General features: G+C 40.2%; 1 protein-coding gene across 1 annotated transcript in view; it reads right to left on the minus strand.

Annotated features, from left to right (window-relative positions):
- USP4 (ubiquitin specific peptidase 4 (proto-oncogene)) overlaps positions 1–22,477 on the minus strand; it is a 54,891-nt gene that overhangs the window by 8,167 nt on the left and 24,247 nt on the right. The window contains exons 8-14 of the mRNA XM_010573707.1: positions 20,869–21,012; positions 20,117–20,234; positions 17,176–17,349; positions 15,142–15,300; positions 12,638–12,862; positions 9,802–9,885; positions 8,950–9,044 (exon numbers count right to left, since the gene is read on the minus strand). Coding sequence (XP_010572009.1) covers positions 8,950–9,044; positions 9,802–9,885; positions 12,638–12,862; positions 15,142–15,300; positions 17,176–17,349; positions 20,117–20,234; positions 20,869–21,012 — 999 coding nt within the window. The remainder of the gene's footprint in view (positions 1–8,949; positions 9,045–9,801; positions 9,886–12,637; positions 12,863–15,141; positions 15,301–17,175; positions 17,350–20,116; positions 20,235–20,868; positions 21,013–22,477) is intronic.

Genomic DNA, 22,477 nt, shown 5'->3' on the forward strand with positions numbered 1-22,477 from the left:
GTCCTGCCCATGCGACGGAACAGATGAGACAGAAAGCAAAAGCTAAGTATTACCCGTATGCAGGTGCCATCCATCACAAACGGCCAGCATGCTGTACCCCTATAACACTCTGCAGAAGAGCATCTTGCACACTTCTCAGTGAAACACAACAAACTTGGTTAGTCAAGTGCCCCTCTACCCACTCCACCTCAAAACAGCTTTTTACATACTAGTATTAGAGGCAGACATATCAGAATCAGAATCTGTCTTTTTCTGAATCTCTTGAGCAACAGCCATCCTTTCTAAAAAAAAACTGAGATAAAATACTTTATCTATAGTTTAAGGAAGGCTACAGAGCTGATACTGGGAATTACTGGACAATACATTGTAATTTTTTATCTTGCAACTTAATTGAAGTAATAGAACATAAAGATGATGCTACTGCAGACTACACAACATGGTTTTAGAAGTCAGAATCATTAGCTCAGTTGCTACCACACTGCTGGATATTGGATGGTTGCCTTTATAATTCCTGACAACTCTGAAGAGTGTCTGAAACTGCTGTGCAATAGGGTAGGACTTGACCAGTCTTCATCAGCATTATGAAGGCTTCAGGTCTGTGGTTATAATTTAGAAAGGAGGCAGTGAGCAATGAAGTAGGTAACTTTTGTTCCCTTGCAAACTAAAGTTAAGCAGGTACAGAGGAACATGAAAAAGCTACAGAAAGACAAAGCAGAGCTACATGAAAGGGCACTGAAAGCAAAACATGTTCTGAGCTAAACACCAGGCTAACATGTATGTTGTATGTTATTGAAACATACCCTCCCAAGTGCTGGGATCTATGATATTAATTCCAGCTGGAAAACACTATGTGGATCACAAGTCAGTCTACAGCAACAACAACAAAAAAGTAGTATATTTTGTAAGTGAACAGAGAAGTGTAGAAAAAAATGCCATTGCAGAAGCTGACAAACAGATCCGTCTGAACAGGATTACTACTGCACACCAACCCAGAGATGCTGCTGTGAAATTACAATAGGTTCAAAAGTTGACAACAAGAATGAACAGAGGACTGGAAAAAACCTGGGTGAAAATGCTGCACATATTCTGATCTCTTCTAGGAGATGGAAATACTCCTGATCTGTTTACTTTCTTTCATAATACCAGAAGACATAGAAACAAGTAAATTCAGAGATAAGAAACTGCAAATGTAACTTTTTCAGACAATAGGTAGTTTGCCCTGTAGAAGTTGGTCACAGGATTTTGCCAGTCTTACAGAGGAGCAAGATTAAAAAGGATGAGGGAATTCAACCAGCAAGATTTTTACAAAGCTTAAAAATACAAGCTCATTTTGGAAAGGACACAAACCCTCATTTCAAACAAGAAAACACCAATTTCAGTAAGAGAGAACAAACTTTCTAGATCAGTCTGCTGCAAGATTTTGCACATCTCAAACATTTCATATAAAACTACTGGTCTAGCTGGTTTGCTGACCTATCTCAGTTCAATAATTTTTGTAGCCTCAGTCACATTAACAAACCTGACATGTCTGCAGCCAGTCATGGTTTTTCAAGACCATGAACTCATCTAAACATAATACACAGCATGTTGTAAGAGAAGGCAGAAAACATGGTATGTATGGCAAACTAAATGTATCTTATTCAAATATGCACACTTTTATAGGTTAAAGGTGACCTGCAAATCAATTTGTGAAACTTGTATCAAGGTAAACAATACATATTATATTATATGCCCCATTAGCCAGGCTAAGAGAACAGAGGTATCTAGTTTATCCATCAAAACATTTTTCTTCTTAGGCCTTATGAACTAAGAAGAAATACTAAGAGTGATACCCCTGAAATGGGCTGTGGAGTTTGTTTTCAAGTGGCACTTACCTGACCCCTTGTAGGCCGGCTCCAAGCTCCAGCAGGATCCCTGGGTGATGTGATATCACCAGCATGGTGCATGTGTGGGTGTTACATTGGAGCGGGAGCCGGAGGTCCTAGCGGGGCTGGACTTCAGAGAACCTAAGAAAAAGAAATAGTAAGCATTTCGGTTATGTGCTGAATGCTGTTCTCTGCTTAGCCTGGAGAATGAGAGCATTCAGCACAAACACTGAACTGATGTTGTCAAATTGATTTGCAGACCACCTTTACGTAAGTGACTTTCTGATCATTTGCCACAGATCTCCCTGTCCTTTCACAGGAACAACATGCCTCAGGAGAAACATTTACAATGCTGTGAGAAGCAGGCTAGTCCCACCGTTCTTTGGCTGCACTGCCCCTACACATCATGCCAGCAATCTTGCTTCAAGTCTTATATCAAACCCCTATATTTCTGCAAGCATCTCACCTCTTCTCTGATGCTAAATATTAACACATCTTGCATCAGGACTACACTATGTTTCCAAGCCTGTCATGATGAGAAAGAGATGAGTGCAAAGCCTTGTGAAAGAAGAGGCTTGGAGAATTCTAGCCCCAAATTCTCATCCCCTTTCAGGTGACCTGGAGAAGAAAATGTATAGTTTTGTCCTTCTGTGTAAAAGAAGCCAGGTTCATTTCGGGATGCATCTGACAGCTACTTAAAGTCGCTTAAATATCAAGAAGCCCAGTGACATTCGCATGTCTTCTTTTTGAAGTTTTAATATCAGAGAGCATACCAGGTAAGGTAATACATCACAAGAATCGATGAACCAGAAACCGAGCAGCTGAAAGGGAAAATATATCTTAGCCATCCAGGGCAGATTTTTTTTTTCCCCAAATTACTGTCCATTCAGCTTAAATGCCAAATGGAGTCCAGTTCTTGCCCCGCCCCCCAAGATTCAGCATCTCCCACCACTTTAGGGGGACATGGAAATTCACAATGCATGTCTCAAGATGTCCAAGGTGCTCTGCAAAAATCACACAAAGCTGAACGTGTCTTCTGTCATATTCCTATGGTGAAAACAGGAAAAAAATACAGCTTTTCCAACCACTGAAATCACCTAAAAAAGGTGCAAGCTCAATATTCTATACATCCCACATATTGCACATTTCACAAATATTCATCAACAGTACAGTCTGGACTACAGTATCTGTGCCTGCAGACCATGCCCTCTGTCAAGCAAATAGAAAAACAATAAAGCACATTCCAGCTACACTACTCCTACTGCAACATGTTGTGTGAGTTCCTGCTCAGTGACATTTACAACTGAAGTATTTCATGGAAATCTATATTCTGCTCAGTAATCAACCAATACAAGAGGCCTAAATTGAAAGTTAAGACTTAACAGACATTGGTGTTAAAAACAAGAGACAACAGTACAAAAATACAGGCTTTTTTTTTTGTCCCCTAAAACCACTTCCCTGCTGGGACACACATTATCTACACTTTTCAAATCTTCCTTGAATTTTGAATTGAGATGTGTGTTGCTAGCTGGCTAGCACACAACACCCTAAAATCAGAAGTCTGTAGAACCAATGGGGTTATTTTTGTCATATGCAGACCCAGGTCTGGCTACTGCTTTCAGCAAAGCAAATCTGGAGAAATACTGCAAGAGACTGACCATTTATATTTCAATTTTTCAGTCCTGAGACAACTTAAGGTGATGCTAAGAAATGTACATAAGGCAAGAACTACCAGTTTAAGTTACTACAAGACTCTAAAGCTTCAGAACCATTGAAACAACTGATTTCTGTTACAGAAGACAACCACCCAGGTGATCACAGGGGGAATTTCTGCTGGACTCTGAGCAAAGTCCTGTTTAGAGGGGGACAAGGAAAGCAAGGCACAAAGGAACAATGTGATGGCAGCTGCTCATGAGCAGCAATCAGAGCCCAGGAGCCTTGTAGCTGCCCCTATCACTACACACTGATCCTTTGTGTTCTCAGACTCTGGCAAACAACCACAGACAATTACTAACACAACCTGGGTTTGTTTCTGCCAGTGGAAGGGAGGAGCACTTTTCAGGTGAGGAAACTGTTACACTGTTAAAAAGATGATTTAAACACTACCACCAGGCACTGAAGGGTACTGTCTTAAGTTTATCACAGCTTCTCTCGTAATTCTCTCAGTGTGGCTATTGGGAAGGAACAAATGGAAAGACCTGTGAGCATATCCAAATTCAAAGACAAGGCAGCAAAATCCTTCAGGAAAACACCTCAAAAATCACTAGGACCCACTGAGCAGTCTGCAATTTTAAAATATAAGTTTGGGGAATGTACACCTGAGAAACCTATTTCTGAATACACTGTACTGATTTAACTGTTCTGAATTGCTTACTTCTTTGCACTTTGTTTTCTAACCAGTGAAAGAAACTTTGCATCTAACTTCAATTACTTAAAACAAGTAATGAGATGTACATGTGACAGTATGCCAACAGGGAAGTCTTGCCACTGGACATTACCAGAACATAAGAACAGATGATCAGTATATAAAAGGAATGGGATCAATAAAAAATGAATTAGGAAAGAGTTCAAGTACATGAGACCGTATCATGCTAATTTAAATACAAGAGATGTTTTGATTCTAGAAAATATCTCTTATTTAAATACAAATGGTTAACTAAGGGTCCTCAGTCATATCCCAGGTTGTATATTGTATGTCAACTTTAAAGACATCTAGGTTAACATTTAGTACCTAAGAACGCACCCTGCAAAAGGTACCATAATTACCAGATATCCCTCTCCAGTTTGTTTTTCTCACCTGATAGCTGACATACCTCTCACTTAGCTTTGCTGCACTGTGAGCACAATATCCTGAAATGATGCAGTTTTCCTATTTGATTTGTAACATAAGTAATGCTATTAAAAAACTCATCTTTTCTGTAACTTCTAATCTCCTAAAATAGAAGCTGATATGTTTTAGTCTTACTACACAAGACAATTAAGTGATTCAAACCAATCTCAGGAAAAATTATGTTTTCAAAACATGGTAGGCAAGAAGCTTCCAGAGGGTTTCTTCCTTGCTTATAAATTAATTGCTATCTTGTCAGCCCAACTTAACACTTTAGAAAGTCTTCTTAGAAGTTTATTTTGTGGCAATATCCAGTATAAATGTAGTGCAAATAAACTTTTGATGGGTTAGCATGATATATTGAATCTTTTTTAGGTTGTTATATATTTCAGTTGTGAATTTTGGGTGAAAATACGGTCACTGTGAAACATTACACAGTTATACTTTCTAATAAAAGGCAGCTGTTCCCCTCATTAAGCAATACAAAGATAGTTTTCTTTCAGGAACAGAAGAGAGATACATTACTCAGTGTAACTAGTGATACACCCCACAACTACATCACCAGTCAGCACAAGAGGATCTTTTCCAAGCTGAACATTTTGTGGACTATGCAGGCATACAGAGCCATCCTTCAAGTCATAAGAAGCAAGTCTTTTCCTGTCACTTCTCTAAAGAATTTGCCTTAATTTAAAACTAAAAGAAAAAAATGCTTTTTAATGGGCACTCAAGTCTTCTTCATTGACTTTGGGGAAACAGAATATTTCTCAACTCTACATTATTTCAATTACATATTTTTAGTTTCAAGTGGAAGCAAGTTAGTTCTTTAAAAGTGGAAGATTTCTGAAAGAAAGATTTTTTTGCAATATTTTTTATTCCTCCATTTAATAAACAGCAAGATATTTGCCTGTAATCTAAGAAGGTAAGTAAATTGCTGGGATATCAGAAACTCCTGAAGTTACTGGCAGCAGCAGCAACCTGAACATAGGACCACCAGGTTGCCGCATTCTTTAGCCAGGCATCACACAACATCTTCAGGAAGGCAGCAAGCCCTGATCTGACACATTGGTTTTGGTAACTTCTGCCAGAAATGTAACAGCCTGAAGAGCACTTGAGAAGTTTCTGTTTAATCCATCCCTGCCCCACTCTTGAGCCGCTTCCACGGGTACAACAGGACAGCTGTGACCAGAGCAACACAGCACTCCAGGCCAGACAAGAGAACGGTTACTTTAACACTGCCCTGCATCCTGACCCAGGTTATCTTTTAGTTCCACAGTTGCACCAACCCAGCTAAGGTGCAGGAACGAATGCTGAATGTTAGTCAACCAGCACTTAGGATAAGCATAAGATATGTTTTCACACCAAAAACGTAAAAAGCAGGATACTTTAGGAACACTAAACCAGTTAGGCTAGAAGGAACAAGTCAACCAGAGAACACAGGAGGAGTGAAGAGGGCTGCTCCTGCTCTGGTTTTGGAGAAAAGGCCCACAAAGAAAGCACTGCAGTGCCTGGGTCCAGCCCCAAGGTGGGTTGCAGTCGTTAGGTGCAAGTCAGAGCAGCATTTGCTTCTCATCAAAAAAAGCAAGCAGGCAACCCAAGAGAAGTCCCAGCACTGAAGGAAAACATACAAGGGCCAGCGTGACAGCTAAAAGTGCTGGGATGGGGTTCTGTGCAGGATTCCTCTCTAGCAGGTATAAAATCATCCTTTCTGCAAGAAGCAGAAGGCAGAGATGCACCTCCATGGCTACAAGTACATTCCCCAATGGAAAACAAGTTTTGAAGCCAGCAGGACAAAAATACTCACATTACTTTGGAAGTTATGCACTTTTTTAGCAATGATGTACCAAGTCCAAACAGACCATATTACTCCTCCAAAAGCAACTCAGAGAATTCTCACAGTCTTAAACGTTAAGATTTAGAAAGCCTGAAAAAACTTTTAGAAGACAGTTTCAACTTACTGAAGAGTTTTAAGAGATCTGAAGGACTCCTTAGACCATGGGCTACATACAAAGAAAAATTAAAAACATTTCTTGCGAAGAAAAATAAAATCAAAATTTCTTAGAAAGATATTAGAAACACGTAACACATGGAGTAAAAAAAAAAAGCCTTCAGCATATTCCTAGTGTCATCAGTTTGCAAGAGCCCAATAAACCAAAAACCTAACACAGCTAGTCTTAAATCCAACTGACTCCTTTCAGTGACAATTTTCAAAGTTTCTGCAAGTGCCACTACACTCTCACAGCCTGCTCACCTCAGGCTCTACAAGCAAGTAACAGCAAAAGGGTAAAAATTCCTAAAGAATCACTCAAACCTGCAGTTCAGAAATCCCAAGTTGAAGACCCACCCTGATCACTCCCTCCTTGTACCAATCTTAACACAAAACTGATGTACTGTCAATCCCTCCTTTCACACCTGCTTCAGCAGATACAAGACTTTAACAGATGGAAACAGACACTACTATTACCATTTCTTGAATGATTTAATTAAATCTTAGAACACCTAAGAGCACACTTTTTATAACCAGACAAGGTAAGCAGATTGTCCACAATAAAAGTAATTATGCATTTACCTTTAAATAAGAAGTTTTGCTCTTTATGAATCAGTGTTTCTCTGTTGCATTTTTGAGACAAGACTCCCTTTCAATAAATGAATGCTGTTTTTTACCTGTAGGTTAGAATATTACTTTACATATATTTTTCCTGGCAGCATCACCCATTAAAGGAAGTTTCTGTGAGCAGCTTTCTCCTAATTCTTGCCCTGGTACCTCGCTGCTTGCTCTTGCCCCACAGTGCTGAAAACATCTTAGAGGGTGTACATAGAAAAACAGGATTAGCAAAACTTCCTCCTTCTACCTCTCTTCTTCCTTGCAGGGTTATTTTTAACCCAGGTCAGTTCACTCACTCTGACTATGACTTACAGCATCACCTCATTTACAGTTGCGCCTGCACATAAAAGGAAGTGGTGACTGCAAAGGAAAATACACGTGGAGCTGCAGTTCAGCTAATGCTTCCCCCTGAGCAGACCCAATTCAGACATAGTTGTTTTCTGTGGAGGGATACGCAACATGTTACGCCTGTAGGAAAGTGGGGGTTTTTTTGTAATTACCATTGTAATATCATGCTGCTTGTTTTTTCAATGTTTTACTAGCTTTGGAGACAGACTTACTTACGATCTAACATTTTACAATACCCTCACAAAACGATTTCACAGAAGCCAAATGTCCTTCCTAGGCATCCTAACTGGCCACACCTTTCAGTGCAACTGAAGAAAACAACACGACAAGAACTTTCAGAAAAACTCAGACATTACATCTCAGCAATTAGATCATGACAGACAGCATGACAGAATAGCACCAAGCAGCATGTCACAGCATCCCACTCAGTGAAAGGTACACATTGCACCAGAGTATATTAATGCAGGACTTCACACTGGTGCAGCTATTTTACAGAAGCAACATCCTTGCACTGGAATATTCTCATGTGAGGAAGACTGGACTTATGATAAAGGGCTGGATTTGACCTCACAAGCCCCAGGTTCAGTTGCGAGCCTCAAAGTCCGTTTTGCACTTCATGTGCAATATTTTTCATTTTCCAGCTGCAATAGAGGAACATGACTTTTGCTCTCCTCACCAGATTTCACAGATGACTGGAGACATCTCATCCACCACTTGTATGTAGAACATCAAGCACAACCAAATCCTCACCTTCGCTGAAGTCCCTCACAACCACAGTTAAGATACAAATAGCGTAAGCACCAGTCAAGAGTTTATCAAGAACCCCCAGTCATGGTTAGTTGGGTGCTGTAACAACTGTGATGGTTTTTGGAAAGGCAGAGTACAACAGCTTAGACTTCATGCTATCCTAATAAGAGCTCCAAGGCTCTTGGCTGATTTGGAGCATAAGAACAGTAAGCTTGAGCTTGCCTAAAAATGCCAGTGAAAGCATAATTGTAATCCAGACATACGTTATCATCTCTGAAATAGGCTTGTAGAAAGTTCCAAAACGCAGAACACAGACCACACAAAAAGTTCATCATTACCCAGGGCCATGACTTCCCTTGTATTAGGAAAACACCTACTAAACACTGCACATGCTGATTTGCTGCTAGGAGAAGTGCTGCATTACTGCTAAGTCATACAAAAGGTCTACAGGAAGGCTTAGGTTTTGAGGGGGTGGGGGGGAATTCGGGTTTTATATCCTGAAACCAAAGTGAATGTTTTGTAGTATTCTTCGCATCATGGCATCTTCCCACTTTACTCACACAAAGATGTCGTCTTTTGGCATGATATGATTTAAACCTTCATCCATTTGGAAGATTTTGTGGAATCGATGATTATACACGTCTGTCACCACCATCTAGAACAGCAAGTGATATTTGCAAAAAGATTATAATAAAAGCTTCCATAAATTTAGGCAAACTAACTTTAAATTCAAGCAACAGTTTATTCCTGTTTTCTCTTTATCAGAATTTTCAGCACACCAACATCAACGCTGTTTTCTATAACAGCACCCAGTAGCTAATCAGCTATATTTGTTAAGATGGATCAGAAAAAGCAAGTAACACTGATTTTATAGAGGTACTGAGGAGATGCAATTCCAACAGCTGCAAGTCAGCCTGGTGGAAACAGCAGCACAGATCCCAAGATCAAAGTGGCAACAGGCTAGGATTTCAGGCACGGATCAGTCACATCTATAATTAACTGAAATCAATTTAAGTGCTACACTGGCATCCTAAGAATACCCCACCAACTAGGAAACCATTCACTCTGGAAAAGCTCACCTGATCCCTTTGTTATTAAAAGGATATCCAAGAAGAGGTGGACCCAAAACAGACATAGAACATCTCTCAGTACTAAGAAACTACACTATCAGAAATGCTGGGGGTGGGGGCTAGCTTTCTGCCCCTTCGTCTACTGCAATGGAAGTATCAGAATAAACACAGATTGTTTCATGCATCTTTTTATTTTACAATCAAAGAACAGCATTCAAACTTGTTAGGGTTTTGTCACTATTTCATTAAGTTCAGCTTATCACCCATCTCAAAGCTAAGCCACCAAAATGCTTCAAGAAAAACAAACATTTATCAAAATTACTGTGCTGCATTTATCCTTACGTTTTCTGCAGGAACACCAGAGAGTTTGGAGAGTGATTCACACAGATCTGAGATAGCCCCCATCATCGGCACCACAACCCGGTACTAGAAACAAAGATAACATCATGCTTACACTAGGCAAAATAAACTCATGCAATGCAGAGAGCAAGAAAATGGAAATAAAACCTTTAATTTATAGGAGTTCTGCTGAAGTTAAGGTCACAGCCACACACTTCAAGGCCTTCTGTATCTCAGCTCTACTTTACAAAGCAGGGATTTGGAGGGAATGAAAGAGCCATAAACAGTTGCCTTCTGCTTTGATCAGGCTCAGCAGTAGAAAAACCCCCCAAAAAAAAAAAAAAAAAAAATCACCAGACACAGCAGCTTGCTCAGAACATAAACTGCTGCTTCTTTATGTGATAAAAAACATCCTAGAGCCATTCTCCCCAGTGCCTCTGGAGGTCAAGTTAGAAGTCTTGACAGACAGGAAGGCAAACATTTGTGTGGATGGCATACAAGGATGGACCCTCCTGAGCAGATCAGACCACGTAAATCTTCATTTGATGGGCAATGTCATCAATACAGGCTGTAGTTTACCTCTTCTAAGAGTTCTGTTCCGGACATGTCCTCAGACTGAAACAAATCCCCAGAGCTCACCCAGAATAGGACACACCATGTATTACCCTGTACTGGGGCTGGCTGGGAGGGAGTTACTTTCCTTATAGCACCCTGTATGGTGCACATTTTTGATCTGCGGCTAGAACAGTGTTGGTAACACATTGATGTTTTAGTCATTGCTGAGCAGTGCTTGTGCAGCGTCAAGACTTTCTCTTTGTCTCTGCTATGCTCCATCCGCAGGTAGGCTGGGGTGGGCAATAAGTTGGAAGAGGACACAGCCAGGACAGTGGTCCTGAACTGCCCAAAGGGCTATTCCATACTATATATGCAATGTAATGCTCAGCAATAAAAATTGTGGTAGAGAAAAAAAGGGTGTTTTTGGCTTCCAAGGTTATTGCTCAGACAGTGGCTGGGCACCGGTCTGCTCGTGGGAAGTGGCAAGTGATTTCCTTCGCGTCATTTGTGTCATTGACCCCACCTCCCCACTTTTCCTTCACTTATTAAACTATCTTTATCCCTACCCATGGGTTTTCTTGCTTTTGTTCTTTCTAGTCTCTCCTCACTCCTGCTGGGAAGAGGGCAGGGGGGAGTGAACAAGAGGCTGTGTGAGTGGTTGGCTGCTGGCCTGAGTCAATGCACCACTCACATTAGGCTACAAAAAGCACGAGGGGCACAGTCAAGAAACCTTCCACACTCCTAAGCAGAAGTATCTTGTAAGTCAGTGGGAATGCTCTGCCTCGGATGCTAAACATACGATAATCCATTGGTTCCACTTCCAGTGCTCTGAACACTTCCCTGAAGACAGATCTGTGAGCTTTTAACATGGCTAAGTGACATTCTGCAACCAGGAATGTGCATGGATGCAAGAATACAGGTGCACCAGAACACAAGCATCTACAGTTTGGTTTAACCTGGCATCCTTCCTCCATCAAGTAATCAGTACCGTATGTTTTAGAGAAGGATTCAACGGCACTGTAGGTTACAGATAGGCACACACTCAGAGAGAATTACATGGAATGTACTTGCCTTGACTAAAAGGAGTTATGTATCAATATTCACCAGAATCTTCTCAGTTATACTATCCATCTGCATATTCCACTGTGGCTTTCAGTTCACTTTCTCTTAGCACAACCCACATGGCACAGACACAGCTCCTCCTTGTGTCACACACCAGAGGGGAGTAGTGGTGCACACCTCTGGCTTCCCAACTGGGAGATCACAAAATGCAAAGAATTGCTCACAAAGAGACTGAAGGTGGGATGCAGAACATGCACGTGGCCAGCTCATCTAAAAAAGCCCCAGGTAGCGGAAGTTCTGTTAATCTTGATTCTTTAAAGTAGAATTTATCCTTTCAGTCTCTATGCTACTGGTAACTTGTTTGTTTTCTCAATGAATCCTTTCTTTGTTCTTGCCCTTTATAAAGTCTTAGTGACAAGAACAAGTGTAGCTGTCCTTAATTTCATAGCTGTACAAAAAGCAGGATGAAAATTTATTGTGAATTCAGCATACATTCTTCTCCACTGTACCTACCACCCTCCTCAAACTAACAGTGTATATACAAAGCACGAGTTTTACCACCCACAGTTATAATCCACAGCACATGCAAATATTGCCAAGCAGTGCCTCCAAAACTGCATCAGGACATCTAGTCACTCTGCTTGGGCCTCCCACATCTTGTGCTTCTCTTGACATGCATGGCAAGCACAAGGTTACTTTAGGTATGTGTGTGCCTATCCACAGGCCCATTTGAAAATAAAAGGGGGGGGAAAGGAGGAATTAAAAATCAGTCTATCTTAGAATTGAGCAAGCAATCAAGTTTGTTTGTTTTTTTTTTTTTTTTCCCCCAAGAGGGATTGTTTTTCATTTCTGTTTGAAATTCAGAGGCTTTACCCATTTAGGTAAGTTTCACCTTTACATTTTCCAAGGTAACACGAGGTAAACATGCCAACGCAAACACATTACTGCTTTCAGGGAGCAATACATCCTGCACAGGTAATCTCATCACAGGAACAGGTAAGCCACTTCCAGCTGACCCATGACCTTAGTCTCACAAACCAAGATTTTACAAAGCCACTTGATTTCATGTGTTCAATTTCCAGTTTTTACATTAAAAAACCCATCCTACTTCACTCAAAGGTGGACATCAATGTCCTTTGGATTATTTTAAAAGTCTCAACTTTAAAACCTAAGAGAAAGACTCAGATGACTTAAAGAAATTCGTGTCTTCAACATGCCTCACCTGGACAGGTCTGTGCTGTGGGTCTGCATATACCAGGGTAACTTCCATGAGACGATCTCTCCTCAAGGGCAGTGGAAGGGTTAAGTAACAGAAGGGATCAAAGGTCACAGAAACTTTGGAGCATTTGGGACAAACAAGGGTAGATTTGAAAAGACCATGAAAAATATCCACAATAATAGAATCATTCCTCAGCCTGTGATTCTCCCAGGCCTCTTTTGCCACCTCCTATAAAAAGAAAAAAAATACATTAAAAGTTTTTTTCTCGCAATCACTTCCATAGCATGGCAAGCACAGGAATCAAAGAAAACTCAGAAAATTGATACTGACAGGTAAATTTCACAGAAAGGGTGGGGTCTACCAGTGTGTCCAGCATAACACACTGGGATTTTTTCCTCAGTGAAACTAAGGCCTTGTGTCAAGTCAAATGTAATACTTCTGTTTTAGCTGAGTCACTTGGTCAGGTATTCTTTGGTGCACACAATGCCAGTAGCATGAATGGAGCCAAAGGGACAGTGACAGGGTTACACGCTGCTCTTCAGGACAACAAGCTGCTAACAAGATACACTCCACTCTCCTCCATGAGGAATAGACTGCTGCCCCCTGCTTTTGAAAGACAACTGCAGTTACAACTTCGGAGAAAAAAGTAAGAGAATTTTTCCCTGGAAAATGATGGTCCATGTTTCACAAAAGAAGTATAAAAGGAGACAAATTAAAGTCCCTCGAAGACTTTCACAATGCAACTTACAAACTCCTTACCTAAGGGCATCTGATAACTGACATTTGTCTACTCATTGCAGTCAGAGGCTCTTCTTAGCATGAGACTTTCAGTTTATGGTACAATACCATACATTTTATATGTATCTCAAGTGAAATAAGTGCCAGAGATACACACACACTGCAACGTTACTGTCACTAAGGAGGATGCTGAGATGGGAACAGAGTAATAAGCTCCACCAACTGCAGTGATATGGTTGCAAGGCAAAAACACATGTACATTTCCTATATCAGGGGGAGGGAAGTACCTAAATAAAAGGAAGGCATGCTGGGCATTCTTTCCATCCCACAATTATCAGCATTTCTTGGAGAAAAAAAAAAAAGATTACACATTCTTGTGGTGTTGCCACATGCACTATATTATGCAAGAAAAGGCAAAAGACATGAAGTTATTGCCAGTTAACAGGAAAAACAACTAGTCACATACACCTCCTAAAAATAATTACTGCATCTAGCTTTTAGGGGCTCCTAAAGCATCTTTCTACCTAATATTTTTACTCTGGACCCTGCATTTGTCTGTATGTTGCAGCTGTCTGTACTGTGACAAGAGGTAAAAGCCTGATGAGGAGAATGTGAGTTCACTTAGGTAAAGACATTTCGCTATCATGTGTCTCATTTTAATGTGAGCATGGTGTTTGCCAACTTCAGAGAAACAAAGTGTCTGCAAGGGGCTCATGCATCAGTGTTGACTGGGAAACAGAGGATAGAGAAAAGGCAGGGAGAAAAATGAACAGAAGACACCTTTTTGGCCTCTGTCAGGAAAATGCTGTAAGAGAATTACTTTTCTCTATTTAGGTAGAGTGGGTAACTGGAGCCCAAGGGTGTTTAAATTCAAATTTAAATTAAATACAATGTGAAGTTGCTTTAATATCAGTGTACCCATTTCCATGGCACCAGAAAGGAGAAAAATCAAGTTAAGCTTCTTAAGGAGATGAGGTAGTTCACCAAACATTAGGAATTCAAGATCCACGGCTGTACAAAGTCACTTATACCTTTGTTCTCTCCTTGTCTTGACCAGTGATTTCATGCACCCTGTTCAACCTGGTTTTAAATCTAGCTCATGGATTACATTTGTCTAGAGACCATGAGGGAGCACACACGAGAAGTCTGGCCTAAAAGCTCACTTCATTTGACACTCTGCTATCTACCAGTGGGACACCAGAATGGCTGCTTACAACCCCATGCCCAGGGCACGTGTTCAGACCCTTATTTGAGGGACACCCCGGCACCTCTGCATGACAATGCTTCTAGTCTCACCCAAGTCCACAGGCAAGTATGATGGCCTGCACAGTAAGCATTCTCCTCAAACTGATGCTAAAAGCTGCTGCTCAATCTACCAGGAGGAAGAAGGTGGGCCTGAGTAGTCAGGGAGGAACAGTTATGGTAGTAACTACAGCATACTTTAAGACAGCTGTTATGTCACAAGATCAACTTCCTTCCTTTCCACTGCAGAACCACAACAGTATTGTATCATAACCACATCTTCCTGCATGCCAGTATAAGAACAGACATTCTGCTGTTAAGGCAGAGCAACAGCAACATGCCACAAGGTGTCATGAAGAGTCAGCCATGCCATAAAGCACGACAGGGTTCTCCCCTCCCAGGTACACTGCTTTACAGGGAGAATGTTTGTGTGGCCTGTGAGCGGGAAGGCCAGGAAGAGTCACAAAAGCCAACTAAACTCCCTTGGAAGCGCTACCTGCCTTACCCTCAAGTAAAGGGCACCATACCGAATCAGGTCTGCCATTGGCATCCTTCAGCTCCAAGTAGGGCTTCTTCTTCACTCTGTTCAAATCCTCATGCAAGCCATCTAGAAGAAAAGCCAAGAGTTCCTGCGAGTCTTGCTGCTGGTATCCTGAAAACTGCGGAGCAAATCGGCCAACCTGTGTCTGAAACACAAAGGCAAGAGTCAGAGGGGGGTGAGCACTACCTATGTGTAAAAGACAGAAATAAAAACACTCACATCCTAGCTTTCTCAGCAATCAACTCCATGCTACCTTATGTGAGCAGTAGACCACAGTGAACTGGATGCTAACGCAGCAAGAGTGCCAGAATAATTTTCCCAACTAGGTTTGCGCCCCGCCCCAGTGTTTAGAGGGAAGAATGCATTTAGTGGTGTGATGCTAGAAATCTAAGTTATCAGTATTAATTTAGGAACCTGCAAACAACCAGTACACAAAACCTACCTGCCTGATGAATTTTGTACTTTAATTTCTCTTTCAGAAACCTGCAGTTCCCACAATGCAGACTTGCTATAAGGTAGCATCTTGAAGCAGGTGGACTGCAAGACTGAAAATGCCTGCAGAAGATACTTATGAACTAACAAAACTAGCTTAAAACTGAGATTGAAATCCTCGCCACAGTAATCTCTAGCTATTCTAAAAATTGTGATATGAAGCTAAGAAACATAACAGCCTGAGTTAGCAAGAGCCAGAAAAAGCACACCCATGTAACAGCCTGTTATTTCATAACTGCTATCTCACAACACTGCCATTTAGTGTTTCTGCTTCTAAAAAAACAATGGAGAGGGGTCCCACAGGAAAACCAACAATTAACTGAAGGAGTGGTCAGTCCTAGTGACCATCACTAGTTTTCTCATAAACACAAAGAGTCCAACAGACTTGCAAAATTATGCTTAGAACATTTTAATCACTCAGGATGACAACCGCAAGGGAGCCCAAACTGAAGGGCTGTTTACATTACAGAGATAGTTAACACTGTCACTAAATCAGCAACAATTGTTAGAAAAATCACAAGTGATACTGTACTAGGAAATAAAGAGTAATTCTTGTTCCAGTCTTAAACAAGAACAGCCCACATTAAGACACTTTTATTGATGTTTCCTACAGATTCACGTATTTCCTCTGAACGGAAGTTTACAGAACAACTTTAAAAGCAGTGGATAATGTGTCAGCACCTCCAAGTCACAGAAATTAAACTTCTACTTGTTTCAGAACTACCTATGACCCTACAGAGGACAGACTTCTGTAGTCCATGAGACTTTTGCTCTAGGTCTCAAAAGCATATACCCTCAACTTCAAGACTATATACCATGCAAAACCTAAACAGCAACAGGATGCACATTTACATTAGTATCAGGTCATCGTTTATTTCATGTATTTGGGATGTTATTCTTCCTCAGCGTACTGAGATTGCACTATAGAAGCAAACTCTTAGTGTTCCTTGGATGCTTTAATTACATTGTTCTGCACTGGAGCATCTTTGCAATATATTTAAAACAAAAGACATAGTTACAATTTTCCAAGGGGTTCATATACAACTGCTACTTTGCAGTACTTCAGCTGAAAGCAGCTCTTCACACTGAAGCACTGGGAACATGACATCAATAGATAACATTATAGACAAGGGGATGCATTTTGCTCTCCACTTTATAATTTCATTTTTTAAATTTATAACTTGCACACATTTTCTCACTGATTAAAGTTCACGGCTGGCAATTCACATGACCTTGCCTAGTTTTGTAGCAAAGATCATATTGATGCATCTGTAACAGCTCTCAGGCTGGAAGGTCATTTACTAAGTAAGGCATTGAACATTAAAGAGCAGTAACCAATTCTGGGGTATGACACTACTCACTGGCAAGTTCCTCCCTGTACCCTGAAAAGCATTTACATAAAACATGAAACAACCCTGAAGCAATTCTCTCATTACTGCTTTCATAACACCAAAATATATGGAAGCCATATTAGCTTTCACTGTTTCTTCTGTCAAAGAGCTATCCTAAAAGAACATAGAATACTTACTTTAAACATACGTGGGGCCACGTGAGACTGTCTGCCAGACCAAATCTGTTTAATGAGCTCTGCATAGGCTTCTGCAATTTCTCCCCTCATCCCCAGTGGATTGTTCTGATTTATTTCAGCTTCATATTTATCTTCCAAGAAATAGTCAGTCAGAGGAGGGGTATTGCTCAGACACTGAAAAAGCATTAAAAAATTAATTTGCTGCACAGGACAATAAATCTGTGCAACAATGAAATAACAAACCCAGCTTTCACATCAGAACATGTACTATGCTATTAACAAACCTGTGAGACTGAATTTAAGTACATATTTAATTTAAAAAAAAAAAAAATCTATTGGGAAGGCAGGACACTGTAACCATTGCAACTCAAAAGCATGGTTGAAATCAACAAGAAATACCACCAAAGCAGCATTCAAAAGACCACCAGCTCATTTCTGAAACATGGTTTCTCTTTGCAGATGCCACACTGACTTCCCTCCTATACAATGTATTTGCCCATAAGTGTAAGTCACCCCTCTGGAGCAGTTTCTACTGCTCTTAACTTTCTCTTAAGCCTTATCTTAAGGCGTAAGGCTCATTGGTCTGCAGCTCCTTGGTTCTTCAGAAATTTCTTTAAAACTGACATTGCATTTGGCACCTTCCATTCCTTTGGTGCAGAATAATTTTAAGCATTGATATAAAGTTACTGTATTTAATAGTTCAGCAAAGCAAAGAGCAAGCAACCTTGTGAAAAAAAAAACCAACAACCCAGATTTCTGGAAGATATCTGCTCTTGGCATTATATCCCTCCACATTTTGTTAATTTGTTCTGTAACTTCCACTGATGCTTCAATTTGAGTAGAATCTCTTGGTGTAATGCTGAAGTCTGACACAAAATCAAGCCTGCAAGTGTCAGTAAGAGTAAAGTTTACAATCACAGTCCTGCCAATACTCACCAAATCCTATAATTAATGTACATTGTACCTGTTTTTTCCACACGTTACTGAGGTGGTAGGCTAGGCTACCTTACTGATGTATTACACAGAAATCTGCACAGAACATGTCAGGAAGGTCTTTAGAGATGAACCTTAATGTTCTCAAGTCTACATCCCATATCCACTCTCTAACCTTGAAATCCTAATATAAACAACAGTGAGAATAAGAGAGGTCCTTGTTCATCCTTGAGGTGAAACACAAACTATACTTTGTCCTCCAAAGAACAACAAGCCATTAAAAAAATCCCCATCAAAAAGTTAACAAACTTTAAAGGCAGGAAACATACTACTCCATATCTACTCTCCTATTTACATACTGATCATCAGTGTATCATGGTGATGATGTAATATATCCTGGGGAATCACCGTAAACCTCAGGACACAAGTAAAACTAGCACAGACAGTAGTTTCCCTAATTCAAGAAAAGACTCAAAGCTTATAGCAGTAAGTGACACTCAGAAGACTTAGATATGTGAACAAAGAGAGCCAAGTCTGAGATTATGATCAAAACTACTAGGACATCAAGGCACTGTGATAGCAATAAAACATTAAACAGAGCTCTTTCTGAATGCCTGAAATTTCAGGACCCATAGCAGGTGCCTGCACAGAGCTTCACGAACTAGGTGTAGGTACACAGATCTCCCAGCACAGTTACACATGGCAATCTGGAGAGAGTCAGGAAAGCGTAGTCTGCCTTTCAGCCAACCCCATTTTCACTGCCTTGACATGTACCTTGTGGAATTTATTTCCCATCAAATTTTTCCAGTTCCAGTGCCCAGATGTTAGTGTCTTTCTCCAGGCAAATTACATTAAAGTGCTTACAGACTGCTATTGTTTGACCAGTCTCTCACTGGAACACTGTTACTGACAAAATTCCAAGAATTTCCAAAAACTAAGGCAGAAATCTGCATTTGAAAGACTGATGTCTACAAAATTAAAGCCTAATGGAAAATACAAGAAAGAAAGAAACTGGTCTTTAACATGACTAGTTTGCATGCAAAATCAAGACTGAAAGGTGTTTAGATTAAGTTACTTTGATAATCAAAATTAATTTTACAAGTTGTCTCTTAGCTGTAAAGTTCAATAAAACATAATGTGGTTTAAGGTTACCATGATACAACTGAAAATAAAGTCCTGTCAAACAAAAAAAGTGAGGCAGTCCAAGTTTATTGTGGTATCCTGAATACCACATGCATAATGCATTATAGTTATTTTAAGACCTCTTCTAGCTTTCAAAGCTACCACAGAGTGACAGAAGTCATTATGTAGCACTCGTGCCACACTAGAAGTTTGCCCATTGCTTAAATCAAAGTTGATATGTTGGCTCATATTTTGTTTGAATTCCTTAGCAAACAACTATCCCTAACAAGTTTCTGAATTTTTTTAAATTAACCAAATAAACTGAATCTCTTAAGTTAAATAAGTATACCAATAATTATTAGCTTTGCATAACCATTACAACCTTACCACTCCACACAATCACCCTGAACCCTTCCTATAGCTTTTCACACTCAAATTTTTCAAGAGTCTTTAAACAGGGACCCCAGAACTGTGTGCAGTGCCTTGCTCGTGTAGCTAATGCTGCACACACAAGTCAAAACATCCTCCACGTCAGCCCATTCTTGCCAGAGCAAAGCCTTAGGACCTTACATTACAGTTAGGCATCTGTTCAGTACAATTTCCCCATAGCCTTTTCAGAAGGCATTTCGGATCCAGCCCTTCACATCGTACTATGTTTTATAGTACTAACATGCTACACATAAGCCAAACTAAATATGAACTGATCGTTTTGGTTTGGTTGGGGTTTTTTTGGTTGTTGTTTTTGTTGTTGTTTTTTTTCATTCCAGGTGCAGTCTCCTCATTGAATCACATTAAAACATGCTTCTCTTTCCACAGATTTTAATCCACAATCTCTGCGAGACTGCTCTTTTGCTTAATTCTAAAGAGGGTTCTTTCCAATTCTTACCTGTAATGCAGAATTCATGAAGCAGGTATTTCCAAGGTTACTGAGTCCACAGAGTCCAGGCTGTGACAGGGAAGCACTGTCCCTGCAGTTGTAAGAGTTACAGACAAATCCAGAACCTCTGGAAGAAAGACAACACAGTGAACCCCACAATGAGTTTACCAATCCTCAATACTGTTTAAGAATCACATTAAGTAAGAGTCAAAAAAATGTTTAATGAAATTGTTTAACCAGCCTACATGTTTCTGCTGCTTCATAGTGGCTTAATATTGAATACCAGGAATGTGAAGTATATGTGCTAATTTTGGAAACATTAATAGTTACACAGTCTATTATTAATTTATGGCTCATAACACATTAATTTCCTTTGTCTACAGGTACACAGCACACTATCCTAATGCAGCAAGAGTCTGTATGAATCTATATGACATATTGTAAGAGCTAGTAAGAAAATTATGATCTCTACCTGGAAAGGCTTCTATTACACTGGCAGATGGAGAAAGAAAATAATCCCTTCCCTCATACCCCCAATCCCATCAAAATCAGCCAATGCCCTAGTAGTTAGTACGCTCTGGAACATGCACTACTTTCGCAAGTGAGCAAGGAACAGCAGAACATAGTGGTTTCAAAAGCAAAGTTTGATAAACAGGTACACAAGAGTAGCAGAACTCCTCCTTTTCTATACAGGCAAGAATGCACAGGAGTATTCATTCACATGAAGGACGAAGAAACAAAAAGAACATTCCTGCTCTTACCCCCTGCCCAGGTGGGAGCTGTTCAGTCCATAGGAGTTACTGCTATCACCGTTAGTAATGACAGAAGTGGCAGACACTGAGGAATAAGAACTTGCTGATGATTTTGAAGAGGTAGTAAAGTTTCTGCTAGTTGCAGTACTTGATCTGGGAGAAAGGAAAAAGAAGTAGAAACAGTGCTACTACTTTTTTCACCCCCACCCCCACCTCCCACAAAACTCCAAGGACTTGCCACATTACAGTCAGTTCCCTCACACAGAATTTACTGTTTTGATCTGTGTGATCACGCTTCCAAACACCTCTCTGGAACAGAAACCTCAAACAAAAGTACCAGAAGCAGGAGTAACAATTCTTGCTTAGAGCAAAATCTGGGTCCCAGACTGAAATAAGTAGGCAATTCAGATGGCATGAGTGATAGGGAAGCAAGCTTTAAGTTTATGAGTAAACCACCTTGAAACAAGCAAGCAAAAAAATCCCAATCTTAAGACCACAAAACACTTGCCCCACATTAAAAGTGGCAAAGTCAGTCCTTCCCTACTTCCCTATCCAAATCACCCACTCAAACAGAACGTTAATTAGTAAGAAGATAACCAGGGTGAGCACAAAACAGTTTGCTACTGAGCCTAGTTGATACAACTACATTGCCTGGAGGCAAGACATACACTGCTATGTACATGCATGCTTGGAGGTAAGACACACTGCTATGTACATGCAACACGCATAGCAATCTTCAGCGTTTTGAAACTGGAGATACTGAAATGGATGAAAAAAAGTTCATAAGCCTGAAGTCTATCCGGTTGTGAATCCCAGGCTATTCCACACTACTACTCTCCTGGTCCAGAAAGGAACCAGAACACAATGTTACAAGACCAACAATGTTCTGTCATAGACAGCTTTGGCTCCATAAAAAAAAAAAAAGCAAAACTAGAAGATAGTACTACATAAATAAAGAAACTATTTTGATACTAATTAATTTCACTATAGCAAGAGCTAACTCTTTCCCCAAATAAACATGCAAAAAGGCACAGGAGACCAACAGCCACACAACAGTGGCTAATACACCCAAAGCAGAGCAAAGCACCAGCAGAGGACAGTGCCTTCAAACTTTAGTTTGTTCTTGTGTATCTTTTAATGTGGCTCTGATTTTCAAATGATACAAACTAAAAATGCATATTCATAGCTCAGATGCTACTAAGAAAACAGTCTTGGCAAACCTCTGTGGAGCAAGAACTAAAAGTCAAAGAACAAGCCATAATGGCCAAGAGGAGGCAGGACAGTTGGACAGCCTTACCAGTTTGGAAATATAATAGCAACAAAATAAATACAGAAGGAAACAAGTTAAAACAGGAGCTTCCAGATGAAAACACAAACCCCAAACACAGTCTAAATCTGAAGCATTAAAAAAAAAACCACACAAAAAAACCCCACACACCAGCCAGCACAACCAAAAAGTATACCAGAAAGTATACTAGCAAGAATGAGCAGATCTACCAAAATAACTAAGACAACCATTTCTGGGACAATACACAACCTTCTGGTCATTACATGTTGGAGATAAAACTTCTCAAGACTACCTAGACACAAAGATAAGATCAATGAGAGAACAAGAGGG

This window comes from Haliaeetus leucocephalus, unplaced genomic scaffold (genome assembly GCF_000737465.1).
Source record: "Haliaeetus leucocephalus isolate CR32 unplaced genomic scaffold, Haliaeetus_leucocephalus-4.0 Scaffold2, whole genome shotgun sequence".
Classification (NCBI taxonomy): Eukaryota; Metazoa; Chordata; class Aves; order Accipitriformes; family Accipitridae; genus Haliaeetus; species Haliaeetus leucocephalus.